This window comes from Equus przewalskii, chromosome 25, assembly GCF_037783145.1.
Source record: "Equus przewalskii isolate Varuska chromosome 25, EquPr2, whole genome shotgun sequence".
Classification (NCBI taxonomy): Eukaryota; Metazoa; Chordata; class Mammalia; order Perissodactyla; family Equidae; genus Equus; species Equus przewalskii.
The window spans coordinates 11339195-11356651 of record NC_091855.1 but is presented as its reverse complement, the minus strand read 5'-3'; the positions used below and the strand labels follow the sequence as shown (position 1 = coordinate 11356651).

General features: G+C 47.8%; 2 protein-coding genes across 5 annotated transcripts in view; one reads left to right on the top strand and one right to left on the bottom strand.

Moving 5' to 3' along the window:
• MAX (MYC associated factor X) overlaps positions 1 to 9280 on the top strand; it is a 36324-nt gene extending 27044 nt beyond the window's left edge. For all 3 annotated transcript variants that reach the window (XM_070593203.1, XM_070593204.1, XM_070593205.1), the window contains one exon: positions 8344 to 9280. In XM_070593203.1, the coding sequence (XP_070449304.1) occupies positions 8344 to 8574 (231 nt within the window). In that variant the 3' untranslated portion in view covers positions 8575 to 9280. The remainder of the gene's footprint in view (positions 1 to 8343) is intronic.
• FNTB (farnesyltransferase, CAAX box, subunit beta) overlaps positions 8850 to 17457 on the bottom strand; it is a 68202-nt gene continuing 59594 nt past the window's right edge. Inside the window, exons 10-13 of one of the 2 annotated variants that reach the window (XR_544714.2) lie at positions 14731 to 14842; positions 13763 to 13877; positions 10206 to 10387; positions 8850 to 9237 (exon numbers count right to left, since the gene is read on the bottom strand). Coding sequence is in view for 1 of the 2 variants with exons in the window: in XM_008518966.2 (XP_008517188.2) it covers positions 10256 to 10387; positions 13763 to 13877; positions 14731 to 14842 (359 nt within the window). In the remaining variant the exon portion in view is untranslated. Of the gene's footprint in view, positions 10388 to 13762; positions 13878 to 14730; positions 14843 to 17457 lie in introns of both variants that reach the window. The other variant, XM_008518966.2, reaches the window with a different exon arrangement.

Sequence of the window (17457 nt, the reverse complement as noted above, 5' to 3'; positions counted from 1 at the left end):
GTGCGGTGGAGAGGGCTGCCTTGATGGTGGTTGCCTTCTCCCGGTGGGGCTTGAACACTCTTGAGGGCTGGCCCAGGGCTGCCCAGCCATCCGCTTTTGAAGCCCTGAGCAAAGGTGATGTCATGGGCAACACCTGTTTTTGTATTGCGCACCAGCTGCCCTCTGGTCACCAGGCAGGTTTATACGCCAGCCAGAGCAAAGCTGTCTCTCAGGCCTGTTTGCCGGGCTCCATTCTGGACAGCCTCTGGGAAAATGAAACTGGAGCCTTTCTTTGCTCAAAACAGTTTCTCTAGCCTGAGGAGGAAACCCAGGCAGGGGAAAGGAGTTTGTCAGCCTCTGCATTGAACGTGCCCTGGAGAAACCATGCTGAGAATGAGGACCCTTCTGAAGCACTGCTAGATTGTGAATGGGCTGAGACGGGGTGTCCTTCAGTGTTTGTGGTTTACTAAGGCATGGGCTAATTAATATGTTCCAGACTTTCCCTGGGAAAGGGATAAACAAAAATAGTTCCTAGATAATTCCTCAGGTAGAAAATCAAATTGGCCACATAACCCATTCTTGGCCCAGGTTGGATAAGCAGGCCCGACCGTTCGCAGGACTGGAGTGACAGCCTCAGGCAGGCCCCCACATGATTTCTGGAGGCTCGCCCAGCAAACCGTCATCACCCAGCTGGCTGGTGTTGTCTTCGTCAGGGTCAGGGTTGGGCAAGGAGCCTGAGGAGCTTCAGAACCAGCGCCTGGGTTGTTGAAGTCACAGGCTCTGAGCCTGCCTGTCTGGGTTGGCTCTGGGTGATACCACCCAGGTTTCCTGAGGCATCACAGGACAGCAAGAGCACAAAACGCCACTGTGAGGCCTAAAGGCGTAAGCGTGAAAACCTTGAACTGTGCCTGGCGCTTAGTAAGTACTCAAATGTTAACAATTCTTAGGTCTGTCTGCCATCGTAGATCCTGGGCTGTGCAACCATTTCTGTTTGGGTTTTGTTACACCCCATCCTTCAATGTATTAAAATCCTTAAAAGAAAAGGGAAGTAAATATGTGTGGATTACCAAAGGGTGGTAACAGACAGGCTTTTCTTAATTTCTGAAGGAACTCAAGCAAGACCATGAATATGTTACTGTTTGAAAAAATCTGGACTTGAGAAATGAAATAGACGCTTGCTGGCTGGATCAGAACCATTAACCATTACCTTACTGGTTACTTCACCTGTTCGCCATCCTGGTTTCAGCTCATATTTCTGTAATCCCTGGTGGTCCTCACTGTGCTAGGCACAGAGATACTGCAAGCCCATCTTGTGCCTGCCCAGCCTTTCCTGAAAGGCCTGGTCTGGATAGGGTCGAGCCCTCGCTTTTCAGCCTTCCCGTGCAGGGGCCCCTTGAGCAGAGTCTGCCCTGTAGGGTGAGGTGGGGACAGACTACAGCCTGTTTGCTCTGTGGTCTAATGACTGGACCCCAGGGCCCATGTGCTTCAGCTCACCCTGGCTGATTGTATGTGCTTGATGCATGCACACACACACCTAGCAGGATGGGCGTGTCTAGAAGAGAGCCAAACAGGTGGCCCTGGACAATTTACAACCAGCTGAGCGGGTTCCATCCTTCTCCCCATGCTGGATGCCAGCTGTACCAGCAGGCCTGCTCTGACTGCCAGGCCCCATTCAGCATTGTTTTCCTCTGATGTCCACTGCAGGAGTGGGGCCCTTGTCCACCTCCAGCCTTATCCAGCACAGTCTCTGCTAATTTTTACTAGTAAATTAAAGGCCAGAGGAAAAAAAAGAATAATAATCAAGGATCCAGTGTTAATAAATCTGTGCCAGAACCTTCCACTCCAATGCCGAATATGGTGAGAGTTTGAGTCTCCTACCAAGAAAAACAGAAACCTGATGGCTACCACGGCAGGCCAGTGGGGAGAGGCACACACTGTATAAGCCAGCTCCTGCAAGGGCCCAATGAGCCATGCAAAGTCTGGTTCAAGAAATAACCAAATGGGCGTGCAGAGCTGCCACCCACACCCCTGGTCACACGTCACCAGCCAGAGGAGTCCAGCTGGCAGTGTGGCTCCCACGCACATGCTGGAGAGCTTCATTGTTTCCTATCTCCCAGTGCCATCAACAGCTTGGAGGTGGCAGGGGCAGATCTGGGGCTAAAGGACAGCAGCTGACAGCTTTGGGCCAAAAGGCCACAGCAAGGCCAGCCAGCTGAGAGGAGGAATGTCACGTCTACAGCAAATACCTACTGGAAGGCTAGTGGGAGACTTCGCGTAGGGGATCTCTGTTTCCAACAACTCGACTGTGGTTCCCATCCAGGAAATGAGTCTAGGGCCCCCTTCTTTGTAGAGAGCTGCTACGGACACTTGGGCAGGTGTTTCCCACTGGGAGCTCCAGGAGGCCAGGCGCTGGTCTCTGTGCTTGCTGCTGCACCCCTGGTGCAGTACCTGACCTACCACGAGTACCCCACAAATGCAGTGGGCTCCAGCCCTCAAGTGTACGTTCATCTCTGTGCACTTTTAGGTCAGTTCTGGGGTTGCCTTTGCATGAGTTCAACTCACAGGTATGCACGTATTCTTGTGAGCCAGGCACTGCGGAGATTTGGGGCAGCTGATGAAGCCTGGGCCCTGCTTTCAAGAAGCTTAGAGTAGATGGAGACCAGCCTCGTGCCCATGGCACAAATGCACATGCCAGAGGAGTTGAGAAGCTGGGGCCCTCGAGGAGAGGGTTGGCATATGGGAGCAGCAAGGAACAGGGCCAGGTTATTACTTCTCAAGCTCTTGGTGTGCTCTCCTTCCTTCCTCAGCCTTGGGCTCCCCATGCAGTGTGCAGAGAGGCTGGGTAGAGGCTGCTGGTGCAGGGAAGGTGGGCCACTGCATGGGCTGGATCACCACGTTCCACCACGTTCACTGGCTGCCTTGGTATCCAGGTCCATGGCCGCTACTGCTCCCGAGGGAGGTGGGGAGACTTGGGTAGAGCCCAAAAAAGTGTTAGCCTTCCTCAGGAGCACAGCGTAGATCTCCGGGGTACTCATTTCATCATCACGATGGTCATCCACCTCACCAAGGTGCCCCTTGCAGCGTGCTCACCACTGTCCAGCCAGGCACTGGTCAGCACAGCTGGGGAGCAGAGCCCCTGCAGCCCTAGGGTCCACCTAGCCTCCCCCTTGAGAGAGCTGTGACATTGAGCCTGCTCTGACCCTGGCAGCTGAAGTCCCAGGCTCTTGTCATCCCCTTTGTCCCATCAGCCCAGACACAGCAGATGTGGCCCAGGTACAGCACATGGCAACATGAAGTCTCACATCCAAGGTAGCCAACACGCAGCACTTTCTATTTTGTAAAGAATTTAATGTGAGCAAAGGTTGAGAGAGTAGTATACTGAACCCCCATGAACCCATCATCCAGTGTCAACAGTGATCAACATGCAATACTTCCTGAAAGAAAGGGGATGAAAAATCCATTATTACTATTAAAAGTAAGAAAGTGTGAGTATGTCAAAGGGACACAAGAGCCAACTTAGAGAGCTCCTAATGGCCAAAGCTGGAACCATTTGAGCAAGAAAATAGCACAGTATTGGAACGTAACCCAAAGCATGGATTATAAATATTCATGAGTCCATGATGTAAATAAATGATTGAATAAATAAATAAATAAATGGAGAATAGACAAGCCTCCCATACAGAAGAATTCCAAATAATTTACACAGATACTGCACCCTCAAGGATGTGGGGCATAACTCCCCATTCCTTAAGTGTGAGCTGTGCACAGAGACTTCTTTCTAAAGGGTACAGTATGGAAAGGGGAAGAAAGCGGAACCTTCTGGTGGGGAAACCTGACAGACACCAGCTCAGCCAGATGACCAGGGCTCGCAGCATCAGTGGTGAGCCGTGTTGATAGGATGTGCCTTGATAGGAGGTGATGAGAGGGCACTGTACCTCTGTGGTCCTCCTCCCAAACCCAGAGCCCCAGTCTAACCATGAGAAAATATTAGACAGATCCCAGTTGAGGGACATTCTACAAAACGCCTGACCAGTACTCCTCGAAACTGTCAAGGTCACCCAAAACAAGGAAAGTCTGAGAAACTGTCCCAGCCAAGAGCAGCCTGAGGAGATGTGACAACTAAATGCAATGAGGTGTCCTGGATGGGATCCTGAGATAGAGGGGCATCAGGTACAAAACTAAGGGATCCGAATAAAGTATGGACTTTAGTTCATAATAATGGATCAATAGTGTTTATTAGTTGTGACAAACCATATTCATGTAAGACGATGACAACAGGGGAAACTGGCTAAGGGGTATGTGAGAAGTCTGTGTACTATCCTTGCAATTTTTCTGTCAGTCTGAAACTATTTTAAAACAAAAAGTTTATTTTTAAAAATGCGTTGTTGTTATTTTGCAAGAGCTGTGTTTCTCCCGGGGGTTGGGGGGCAGACGGCAGGGCAAGTTTCCCATTAAGCTGGGCTGGTGATGAGCAGCCTGCCCCGCCTGCCTGGTTTTGTTCTTGCACGTGCTGAGAAGTAGGAGGGAGGTACATCAGCCACCTGGCACCGTCCTCTGAACCTCCTGCAACCAGCTGGTGAAAAGCAGAGGCAAGGTAGTTCTTTCGGGAAAGTGAAAGAGGATGTCCAGGAACCGGTTAGGCATGCCGGGCCGGGCTAGAGAAGGCTGGCCGCCATCCGGGCTGTGGTCAGCTCCAGGAAAGACTGACTCACCTCGGCCTTGCTTGTGAGTCACACAGCGTCACATTCTGCACTGGAGTGGCACACATTTGCTGCAAGGAGCGTCACTCTGTGCCAGGGACTTGGCAGAGAATGGAGGACAGTTAGACAGCTGAGCTGAGCCCTGTCCTGCTGTTGGCTGTCACCATCCTCATTCTGGTAAAAGACGGGGGCAGGCGTTCGGGGCCGCAGCCATCCAGCCCTGGAGGTAACCCATGCATGCTTAGCTCCTGTCTCCCACCCCCCAAGACCACCCACGTCACCCCCGTTAGAGCCCTGGGGTGGTGGAACCACATGGATGCTGGAGGCAGCAGATCAGGGTTCAGGGCCAGACTGCCACTTGAGAACTAGGAAACCTTGGGTGATTCACTGAAGCTCTCTGACCTGTTTCTCTAGTTGTGAAATGCAGATAACACACCTGCCTCACCCACCTCATGAGGTTGAGTCAGAGGTCAGATGAGGATAGGCGGTGGACCAGGAGGGACGCTCTTAGGCTTTATTGTTTGGGTGGACGTGGCAAGGGCGGTCAGTGTTCTTCAGGCAGCAGGTAAGGACCTTCATGGCCCTGGGGCTAATTTGGAATAGAGTTTTATACGTGTTAGAATGCTTTGGGTTCAAGTAATAGTAAATCCAACTCAAACTGGCTCACATAGCTGAAAAATCCAGAGGCCGAGCAGGCCCCAGGAGCAGTGTGATCAGGGTCCTGGCCATGTTTCTCAGTAAGTCTCTCAGGGAGTCTGTGTGTAGTGGCTTCTAAGGCTGGCTTCCTCCTAGCTAGGGAAATGGTTGTAGGAGTCCCAGGCCACACATTCCACCATCCTTAATAGGAGAGAGCTGCTCTTCCCTACCATCGAATGTCCAGGGCTTCTCTCTCTCTCTCTAGTCTATTTTAGGCCATATGCTTGGCTCTGAATCAGTCATGAGGACAAGCCATGCTGATTGGCTTAGGCCTGGGTTATTACCAAACCTGCAGAAATTATTAAAGCAAAGAAGGATGGATTTAAATGATTGGCTTAGGCCAATCAGGGCCTGGCCCTGGTAGTAGGAGGGGGAGTGAAACCCATGCAAGCCTTTCGGCTGCCACAGTTGGGGAGGGGAGGATGCCAGCAATGTCCACTACAGTGAGAGTCCACCATTGTGTAGAACAATGGTGACTTACCTCTCTAGCATCCATTTCCCGCTTTTGGCTACAACCCTAATTTGCACTGGGGGCTTCATTCCTTCCCCATTCTTAGGCCATGTGCTTCTGATGGAGCCCCATTTCCCACTCATAGAAGCATGTGACCAAGATTTAGGCCAATCAGTGCACTGTAATCTCCTGGCCACTGGGCTGCTTCTCAGAAAGGCACTTGGCTTGATCAAACCCAATGAAATGTAATGATACTCACAGGGACGGAAGGCTGGGACAGTGCCAGCTGCCCTAGTCTGCTGAGCTTGAGGCTAAGAGGATATATAAGTTCTGGAGCTATCGCTGCTGCCATTTTACAACCACATGGAGAGTCCCTGAGGTTGGAGCTAATATAGAGAGACGGAGAGACCAGAGAAACCTACTGAGCCACTCAGCCAGCCAAGCTAATTCTTAAACATTTTAGTTTATGAGTCAGCACGTTTCCTCTTTGCTTTAAGCCAGTTTGGGTCAGGCTTTCTGTCAGTTGTAACAATATCTTAAATCATATAATTCTCTTTCCTGTTCAAAGGCAGTGAGTGCCCTGGGCAGTGTATATGGGTGGCTACAACGTTTGGTCCAAACTTTACTAAGTACATTTGTTGTCTGACACTAATATTACGTGGAAAGCACCCCAGCCATGAAAGATGTGGAAAGATGTTGAATGAATATAAATGGGATTTAGTCTAGATCAGGGGTAGGCAAACCCAAGGCCAAATCCGGCCCAACTCCCGTTTTCATAAAGTTTTACTGAAACACAGCCACACTTTGTCTATGGCTGTTTTGCACTACAGCGGCAGAGAAGAGTTGAGTAGTTGCTTGCAACGCCTAAAATATTTACTCTTTGGCCCTTTACAAAGAAAGTTTGCTGCCCCCTGGTGTAGATGGTGGGAGAATAAAATATTAGCAAAGTACTTCTCCCAAAATGAATACCTGTGTCCCCAAATGGAAGCAACAGAGTAGCCCTCCATCATAGGCATCTGTAGCCCATTCCCATCGGGTCCTATTACCAGCCTTAGGAAAGCAAACTTGTATTGAACTGCACTTATCCCAGTGAATGAGACACGTCCTATGTCTTTGGTAAGATTTGGCCTCTGCAGTGCCTGTATCTTAGTAGCCCTGGCCACAGTGTCTAGGAAGCCTGCAGGCATGAGAACATTCATTTCCCACCCTGGGCCTTTCCCTTCCCCTGAATTTGGATGCTGAAGCTACTGGCAGATTCCTAAGGAAGCCCAGTGACCCACTGCCATAAGGAGGTGGGATCCATGTAAACATGATGGGACTAAGAGACAAGGTCTTCAGTTTCCATAATGTAATGTCAGCATTGTTATCTGTACATCTGAGATCTGAAGCCAATGGTTTCCACTTCTGCCAACAATATAGTGCTCTCAGGGCAATCAGGGAGCTCCATTTTTAATTCCAGCTATCAGGCTCCTGCCAGAAGTCCAGCATAGACAGTTAATAATGGTGAAATAGCCAAGGTCATGAAAGCCACCACCCTGCCAGGGTTTTCTAAACACCATCTCTCTGCTAAGTTAAATTGCAAGGAAGCAACATACCAAGATCTAAGGTTCGTAATCCACGAAAGGCCACCAGGGAACTGTTATTTAACATATGGCCTCTGCTCTCATGTGAGGTGTTCAGGAGAAGCGGCTTCATCAAGGATACTACTGTGTCGTCCACAACGCAGTGGCCAGACTCTAACCTGTGGCTTCTAACTCAGAAATGATAGCGTGAAGAGAGGGCAGCTTCAGAATACTGGTGACTGGTATTGTTACCTCGGGGGAGTTTGTGCCGGCTGATCCATGAGACTCTCCTTCTGACAGCAGGCTCTGGCAAGCCTCCCAACTTACGTGACACTCAAGGTGGGTCTGAGATGGGTCCAAGGGGAAATTTGAGGCCCATCTGGATTTGGAGATCTGTGTAGTTTTGTATTTCTTTATTGATAGGGGAAATATTTATTTGGGGTAACCCACCTTGAATGCTCTATGTGTTTTCTACTTGAGGATCCACAAGATAAATCTGAGAATTTATCTCCCAGATCCACTTTGAATGCTGGAAATCCTCCAGACCCGACTAGGAGGAGAAAGGGAGTCTCATGGACATGCCAGTGTAAACTTCCCTGAGATAAGAATACCAGAAAACAGCCCTGTCTTCTCCACCTGGCCAAACTCACCTACTCTTTGGGGCCCAGCTCAAATCCTCCCTCCTTGGTATAAACCAGCTTAGACTGAAGCAATCCCTTCTGTGTCTTAATCACACCAATTATCACTGCGATTAATCTCATAATACCTTGGGGCTACTGGTGTCAGAGGACTGGCCTTTTGTTGTAGTGACAGGAAGAATGCAGTTCAGTATGTCGCTTTGTAGTCTGAACCTTTGCTAGTAGGGCAAAAATAGCACAGGGACAGGAATTACATTCCAGGATGTGGATTTGGCTTATGCTGTACCTCTGAGGAGACCCTCTTCTCTTCCATCTAGGAAGGTCAGGCCCCAGAACACCTGCCTTCTTGGCCTCCCTGGGGGGAAGGTCTCTCACCAGATGAGGAATGCCAGGTGACCAGAGGATTCCGGCCTATCCCTGTGACAACTCCCTGCCTCTGGCCAAGATGTCCACTCACCCACTTGTTGCTGAATGCCTGCCTTGGGACTCAGGAGCACAGGCCCTGCTCACAGTCAGGTCGAGGAGACAGACACACAGACAAACCATGAATGCATGCCGAGTGCTGGGACAAAAGGAAACTGAATTGCTCCCGGGAGCTTGGGAAACACAGAGCCTTTCCCACTCCTTAGGCTTCTGGGTCCGCAACTGCAGAAGGCGTGTGGGGGCGGAACCCGAGACAGCCCTCTTTGTCATCACGAAGGCCCATGGTCTGGAATCTCACACACAGGAGGAGACTGGCCATCTGGGAACAACTTCAGTAACTCCTAACACTGGGCGTTCTGAAGGAATTTCCTGGTACCACTCACAAATGAGAGACATCATGGAAAATGTTATTCTTTTATTATTTCAAGGAGGTAATACACAGCCCAGTACACCACAGCAATAGGGAATTAGAGGCAGCAGCTGGCCAGGGTGTTTGAGAAGAGCCTCCTGGTGCATCTCCAAGCTCCATCTGCCCGCAGCTCACGGCTGCTTCCGTGAAGGCCAGGTCAGCGACACGGAGCTGGCTGTGACCGGAGCCGTGGACAGAGGACCCAACTCAACACCCCACTGACCGAGAAAGGGTTCCGTGTGGGCAGCAGAGGCCCTGCCAGCTGCACACCACGGGCAGCGCTCAGCCTGCTGCAGCCAGGTCTACACGGCTGCTGCCTTCATGGCAGCTGCCTTCACGGTAGCCAGCTTGTCTCCCACTTGATCTTCTTTCTGTGAGCCTGGAGTGGGCAGGGTGTGAATAAATCCTGAGTCAGAAATTAAGGTGAAAGACTTAGTAGTGTTAATACTCTGGGTGAGAAGACAACACTGTCTTTGAGGAGGGTGGGCTGGGAGTCTGGTGGAAGAAGGATGGAAACATGCAGAACGGGCTGCAGGCGCTGCCTGGAGGACGTCAGAGGGGTTTTTCACGGTACATGATGGAGTGGGGTGAGGGGTGGGTACTGGGGCTGCTTCCTCTGGCACGCAGTTGAACCAGAGGTTCATTTTCCACTCATAATTGGTTTCCCCGGTCTAAGTCACCACACCTGGGGCCAAAGCAAATCCTGCCCGTGCACCAAGCGCGGCCTTGGAGTGATGTGTGGCTCAGTTCTCCAGTGTGGGGGGAAGGCACTCACAACTCAAGGAGACCTTTCTCCCCCACCCCCAGCTCCTTTCCCTTGCAAATGACCAGGGTGGGAGGCTAGAGCCTCAGGCACCTCCTGGTGAAGCCCCACCAGGGTTATTTCTGGAGAATTCATTTTGGTGGGACCCAAAGCTCCCCACCCCCACCACTCAGCATGGAGTAGACTATTTCCACCCACAGGAGGGCACCTTCCTGGCAACTTAATGGTGCCATGCAAGTGGGAATCGCAGCAGTGACTCTGGGAGCTGTAATACTCAGAGACATGATTCATTCAATGTGACTGTCCGGGCTGGAGAGCTGGTGGGGAGGGGCTGCTTCTTCCCAGCATGCACCATTCCCCAACCACCCTGGCCAGGCCAGAGCTGGGCTTAGGTGCCACATGGACTGACAGATTTTTGGTTTGACAGGAGTGGAAAGAATTTTTTAAAAACCATGCCACTGTGTTCTCCAAACTCAGAGCCATTGGTTTTGGTTTTTTTTGACAAGAAAAGACAAAGAACCACAGCTCCATGGTGGCCAAGGCTTGTGCCGCACAGAATGCAGTATGTATCAAAACGTATAAACCTTGGGCTGACTGGGGAGGTGGGTAAAAGAGCCGCGGGACCCCGTGTCCTCTAGTTGGTGGCAGGCTCTGCTGTTGCCTCATCCTCATGCTCCTCGAAGCCTGGGACCGGCTTCTGCAGAAAGTGCATGGTGGCCTGGATCACCTTATCTGGTCCAATATTGTACACAGGGTGAGTGGGCTGCTGCAAAGAGAAGAACAGATGCCAACGAATCAACCCCAGTGGTCCTTAGAAATGTGCACGGCCTTTGACCCACTAAACACACTTGCAAGGATTTAGCATAACAAATCGTCAGAGATGCTCATGGAGATTTATCACACAAGGCCCTAATGCTCAAGGACAGGGTACTGGTAAAAACATTTCATGGTACATGGGACACAAAGGAATATTATATAGCCATCAAAAACATGCTTTCAAGTATTTAATGATATGGGCAAATGCTTGTAATATAGTAAGTGAGGAAAACAGGATGCACAGTGTTATCCCAAACTTACTTTTTGTGCGTGTGTGTATGAGGAACACTGGCCCTGAGCTAACATCTGTGCCAATCTTCCTCTACTTTATGTGGGATGCCTCCACAGCGTGGCTTGAGGAGCCGTGCTATGCCCGCGCCCAGGATCCGAACCAGCGAACCCCAGGCTGCTGAAGCAGAGTGTGCAAATTTAACCACGACACCACCAGGCCAGCCCCGCAAACTTAGTTTTTAAAATAGTCTTTGTAGATGTGATGTGTATGAATAGGCAAAAATTGGACATCCACCAAATAGGAACATTGATTTGATTGTTTTAAATTGTCTTATTTATATTCTTATATATATTCCAATGATTAAAACAATGAACATGTATTCATATTTATAATCAAGAAAAAGGATCAAACCCTATTACACAGTAAAGGTGTTAGGCCATATTTAAATTCTTTTATCTTATTCCGCTACATCACAGAAACCCAAAAGAAACTTTAGGTCTGAGACAGGGCACGATCCTAGGCCCACGTTCAGGACTGTCCCACTCGGGGAGGACGGAGGAGGAGACGTAACTGCAGGAGAGATTCCAAAAATTTAAGAGAATGCTATGAGCGACTTCACGCTAAGACATAAAAATTCAGATAAAATGAAGAATTTTATAGAACAACATAAATTTTCAAAATTAACTCAAGGAAAAATTGTTTAAAACCTATGTGAATAAATTAAAACAATAATAACAATTGCTTATTCTGCTACCACCGTTACCCCCTCAAAATACCAGGCCTAGATGGTTTCTCAGGCAACGGTATCAAACGTACAAGAAACAGAACATCTCTAACTTGCACAAACTTTTTCAAAGACAAAAAAAAAAAACTAGGGGAGGAAGATACCATCTAATTTTCTGAGGCTATGATACTATCCTGAAACACAAACTGGAAAAGAACAATACAACACAACAAAACTGTAGATCAATCTTTCTTATGAACATACATGCAAAAAATCTGACATAAAAATACTAGCCAAGAATACTAGCAAATTGAATCCTGCAGTGTATTAAACACACACACACACAGTGCAGACAAACAGACCAAAGGAACAGAAGCGAGTGTCCAGAAACGGAGTCACAGCATATGCAGAAAGCTGAGTGTGACACCACGACCCACATTAGTAGGAAAGGATGTGAATGTCAACAAATGGTGCTGGTCAATTGGTTATCCATATGGAAACAAAATTATATCCACCCCTTACCATAGACAGAAACCAAGTCCAAGAGAATTAAAAATCTAGATGGGAAAAGCAAAACTTTAGACTGTTTAGAAGAAAATATATCTGTGACCTCAGGGTAGGGAAAGACTTCTTAAGTAACCCTCCCGCCAAAAAAACCCTCAAAAGCCAAAAAAGCAAGTTAAATTGTTTACTTTAAAGTCTCCTATTTAACAAAAAAACACTAAAAAGAAAGACAAGTTTTTCTTTGACAAGACAAGTCACAAACTGGAAGAGGTTCACCCCACACACACACCACTGACAAAGGATTAGTATCAAGAACACACAGAGAATGCCCTCAAAATATGTAAGAAAAAGGCAAAGAATTAAAATTGCAGATTGGTAAAAAAATGAGCAAAGGATCTGAGCTGGCAGGCAATTCACAGAAGACATAATACAAACAGCCAATAAACATCTGAGAAGATGCCGTGCCTCGCCAATAATCAGGGAAATGCAAAGCAAAACTGAGACACATTTCACATCCACCAAATTGGCAGAAAGGAAAAGTCTGACTGTGGAGCGACTCGTCTCCATGCTGTGTGAGCGTGAAACAGCACAGGGATGTGGGGGAGCGTTCAGTGCCACCGAGTGAAGGCCAAGGTGTTTGTTCCCTTCAACCCGGCAAGTCTCTCCCAGAGAAACACTCACACAGGCACGTTCACTAACACTGTTTGTACCAGCAAACCCCGAGACCGTCTCAGTGTTAACCAACAGGAGAGGAGAAAAATAAATTGGGGTACGTTCGTACAAGGAAATACCATACAGGAGTTTGAATGAATAAACCAGAGCAACACATGAACACGGATAAACCTCAGAAGTAGAATGGTCAGTGAGAAAAGCAATGCAGAGTAAGTGGTACAGTAGATACCGTTATAAAGAGTTTGAAAACATAAAACAACTACATACATGTGTAGTAATAGCACATAAACATCGTAGGCACGACGAATGTCAAATTCAGGACAGGGTTACGCCGGGGAAGGAGGAGGGTTACAGAGGAGGCAAATACGAAAAAATGTTCAGACTTGAAAAAACTGAATGGCTGTTACTCTGATTTTCTCTGATTATTAATAAGGCTAAGCATCTTTTCATTCATCTACTGGCCATTTGTGCTTCTTCTGTTGGAACTATTTCGTGACAATCTACACAGGGCCCGTCATTTGGTGGCTGTGGACAGTCTTATTGGATTCTCGTCTAGGCTCAGGAGCATCTCCTGTGGCCAGGCTGGTCTGGGGCTGGATGCAGTGTGAGCATCCTGCCCACATGCGGTGACAGTTTTTGAGGGAAGCAGACAGAAATAAGTTAAACAGACGCATTACAAATTGTGCCGAGTGTTATGAAGGGCAGGGACAGGGGGCTGTGGCAGAGTATTTTGGGGGTGATCTCATTTACAGACGGTGGTCTGAGAAGGCTTCTCTGGAGAGATGGCCCACAGGCCGAGCACTCCAGAAGACAGAGTCAGCCATACACTGAGGGCTGCGTGGCTGCAGATGCTGGAACTTACTGCCTCTGAGGAAGTTTCCTCAGAGAGGCAACTAATCCTAAGTGGGCCAGGTCCTAGACCCTGGAATAAAGGCGCAAAGCCGGGGTCACAGATTGGAGCCCTCGCCTGAAACCTTGAGTTTGCCTCGAAGTGCATCTCCTCCACAGTCACATCCTCACGAATGGACTGCAAACCGAGGGAGGGTGGGACTTGGAGCTGGCCGGCCTTGTCCACACAGGAGATGCTCAGAGCCAGTTCTGCAGAGCAACAGTGGCTGCTCTGCTCTCCCATAAGCCCCCATCCTGGGGGACCCCGTGGAGAAGGAGTGTTGAGCCCCCCCATCCCGCCTTACCAGAGCGTTTTCGGGCACACCGAGGACCACATCGTGCAACATGGCTCCACTGCCAAAGTGCTGGGCTATGGACAGGCCACTCAGGCAGTAGCAGGTGTGGTAGAAGTCCCGAGACCTGCAAGGACAGGGCGGCTCTGAGCAGGAGCTCCTCTGCTCCCCACAAACATCCCAGCACAGCCCTAACAACGAAGGTAAGCACAGGCCCAGAGGCCCGGGAGGCACTCACTCGTCCCACCCGGCCCTCCACGTGGCTCGAGGAAGCCTGGTTTTCTCCAGCAGCCTCTTTCAAAGCTCCATCCTTCAGCCTGCCCAACAGTGGGAACTGTCATTTTAGAGTCAGTCCCTCCAGCTTCTTCTGGAAAGGGCCCTCCAGGGTGGTGCTAGTGCTAAATTAATATATTTCTCAAAAAAATACCAAAATGTCTAGAAATGGGCCAAATCCTTCCTGATAAACTGCAGGGGACCGGCCTTCAGCTGGGCCTCACCCTGGATGCTGACAGCAGGGTGTGTGCATGCAGGGGCTGTGTGTGCATGCAAGAGAACAGGACTGACTTGATTTCCCTTTTTCATTATGGCACTAAAGTTATTTAATCTACTCTGTAATAGGTGTCATGATTATAATCTCTGTTTGCAACACTTAGACGTTTTAAAATCCTGCATCCTGTTCTATTTAAATGTTTGGTTTTTTTAAAAAAGGAGGAAATAAAAGCTACCAACCTAGCAATCTGTTCACCCATCTGGGGAGGGCGTGCATGTCAGCAGAGGGAAAGGATGGGCCAGGATCGATGGCACTCGAAGTGGGTGTGCCCGACTGGGGTGCTTCCACCCACGTCACACCAGCACTGAGCAGCTGGATGGAGAGGGAGCCCCTCTGAAGGTCAGCGCCTGCTCCGTGTAGTTCTGAGGAGGCCTGAGGGGCACACCCTCTCCCCATTCCCAGCCCTCCCTTCCCAGAGAGAGGCACTCACTTGCCAGGTTTATCCAGCAGCCCCCCGGCGGGGCACTGACAGCACATAAGAATGTACTCCTGCAGGGCCTGCTGATGAAACATCCAGTGGCTCATGCTGAGGGCAGGGTCACCTGTAGAAAGGCACAGGATCAGTGTGGGCCCAGGCTGGTGGAGGTTCAGCAACGTCTCCATGACATCTCTGTAGTTTATCACCCAATGGGAACAGTCAACATCTCCCTCTATTCTTCTTGAACTAACTCTGAAAATTACATTCTTGAGACACTTGATATCTTCACCCAAGTTGCACGACATATCCCTTCTCCTGAACCTTGACGTGAGTCTAAGAATGGCAGCTCAGGGCCACGTTCGTTTGACTTGAAGTGCACCCGATTACCTTGGGTGACCATCTTAAACCACATCTCTGGCACAACTGGACTAGCTGTTTAGCTCAGGTTTCCAGACTCGCCTCTGTCACTGCTCCTGACTTGGTCCACAACTCCTTACTCACGGCTTCTTAAGACATTTCCTCTAGCACAACTCTGAAACTTGTTAACCACACTCTAATTAGCTAAGAGAACTCTTAACAGAGGCAATAACATCTGTTTCTTCTACTTTCCTAAGCCTGAATTTAATCTATCTCCAAAGGGGATTCTCCAACTTTTCTCTTGGATCAAAAATTTTCCTAAAAAGCATTACTAGTAACTGCCCTCCTGCATCAAATAATATGGTAGCCCAGGCAGGAATTAGCAATTTTGGTAAGAATACGAAAGTAGTGACAATCAACTGGGCCTCTTCACTCTGAAGTTCAATCAGTATGGTCAGAGAATTCTGTGGTCACACAGTTACCGGGGGGAAGATGGATAAATCGCCAACAGACAGATGTGTGCAGAAATGTTTACATGGGAGTTGATTTTTAAAAAATACACATATAGGATGTGCACTAAGTCCTTGGTCGATTTTATACTTTGCTACCTAAGCTACAAGGATATCAAATAATCTGTCAATGGCAACTGAAAGCTAATTTTTCATTCTTCCAGTGTTTTTTTTATTTCTATGCATTTTTCTATATAGCTATGATTATTACAATTTTGTATTTTACGTTTTTCATTTAACACTACAGTCATGTGTCGCTTACTGACGGCGACACCTTCTGAGAAATGCATCGTTGGGTGATTCTGTCATTGTGAGAACATCATGGAGCATACTGAAATCAAGCACAGAGAAAATGATGCAAGCAAGAGATACAAGACGTATGAAGCCTGCTGCGGGCATAACATGGCATACTCCACAGTAAACTTCTTTTTATAAGTAGAAAGGGTACACTCTAAAATAACAATAAAAAGTATAGTATAGTAAATACATAAACCAGTAACACAGCCATTTATTATCAAGTATTATGTACCGTACATAATTCTATGTGCTATATTTTTATGACTGGCAGTGCAATAGGTTTGTTTACACCAGTGTCATCACAAACATGCGACTAAGATATTGTGCTATGATGTTACAATGGCTACAATGTCAATAGGCAATAAGAATTTTTCAGCTCCACTATAATCTTATGGGACCGCCATTGTATATGCAGTCCACTGTTGACCAAACGTCGTTATGCGACGCATGACTGTGTAGGCATAGATTTTCCTGTGCTGCAACATAATCTTCATAACCACCATTCTGAAGAGCCATATAGCATTTCCTTAAGTGGATGCACAATGTAACTCATCAGTGTAGGCAGTGGGCCAAAACTCTCATATCTATGAATGCAGAGCCTTCTATGGCAAAAATTTATCCAAGTTAAAGTAAATACAGCATGTAAAGAGAATACGTAAGCAAAACATTTAATTGTGGAATATTTATATGTATAGAATACTAAAGAAAACAATCATTTCAAAATTCCTTAAGTGAGAAATGGAGGAAGAGATGGGGCAGTGGGAAAGCAATCGCCATTTTCCGGGTTGAGCACCAGCTGAGGTGCTGTGGTTGGCTGACATCTGGGTCCTTGTACAAAAACCACTCATGTTCCACACAGAGCCACGGAGTGCCCCTGAGATCTCACACTAGACGAGGCCCACGAGACGGAGCCCGGCCGCAGGAGGCGCGCCCTCTGGTCCCTTCTGACGCTCACTCGGGGACACACGCTGACTGAAGGGCTTGTACTATTTTAATTACTTTCCTCTTTCTTTTTTCTCTGTGAGCACAGTTGACTTTGTAGGTGATACATACATATATGATAGGACTTCACTCTATCTCCTGCTTATTTCCAAGGTTGTTTCCAGTTCCTTACAACTATAAAAAATGCTGCAATAAACATCTTTGTGAATCTTCTGTTTAGGATTATTTTCTCCAAATGGATTCACTGGAGTGGAAGTATTCAGTTGAAGGGAATAAACATTTTTAAGGCTTTTAATACTGATAAACTGCCTTAAGAATTAATACAGCCACCAGCTAAATTTAAGATTTTCCTGCACTATCTCCAGCATTAATTACTTTTAAAAAAGTTCTCAGCAATTAAAATGTTAAAAAGAAACAGTATCTGATTATTTATTTTGACTTGCATATCTTTGATTACTCATTAGGGTGAAATTTTCCCATAACTTTTGTTTACTAGTTTATTTCCTTTTGAAAGTATGTTTGTCCTTTGTCTTCTGAGATCCAAGAGTCAATTTTATTAATCTAGCTTTTTATTATATTTACCCTTTGTCTGCATCATATGCTACACCTATTTTTTTCCCCTTTTTGCTCTTTT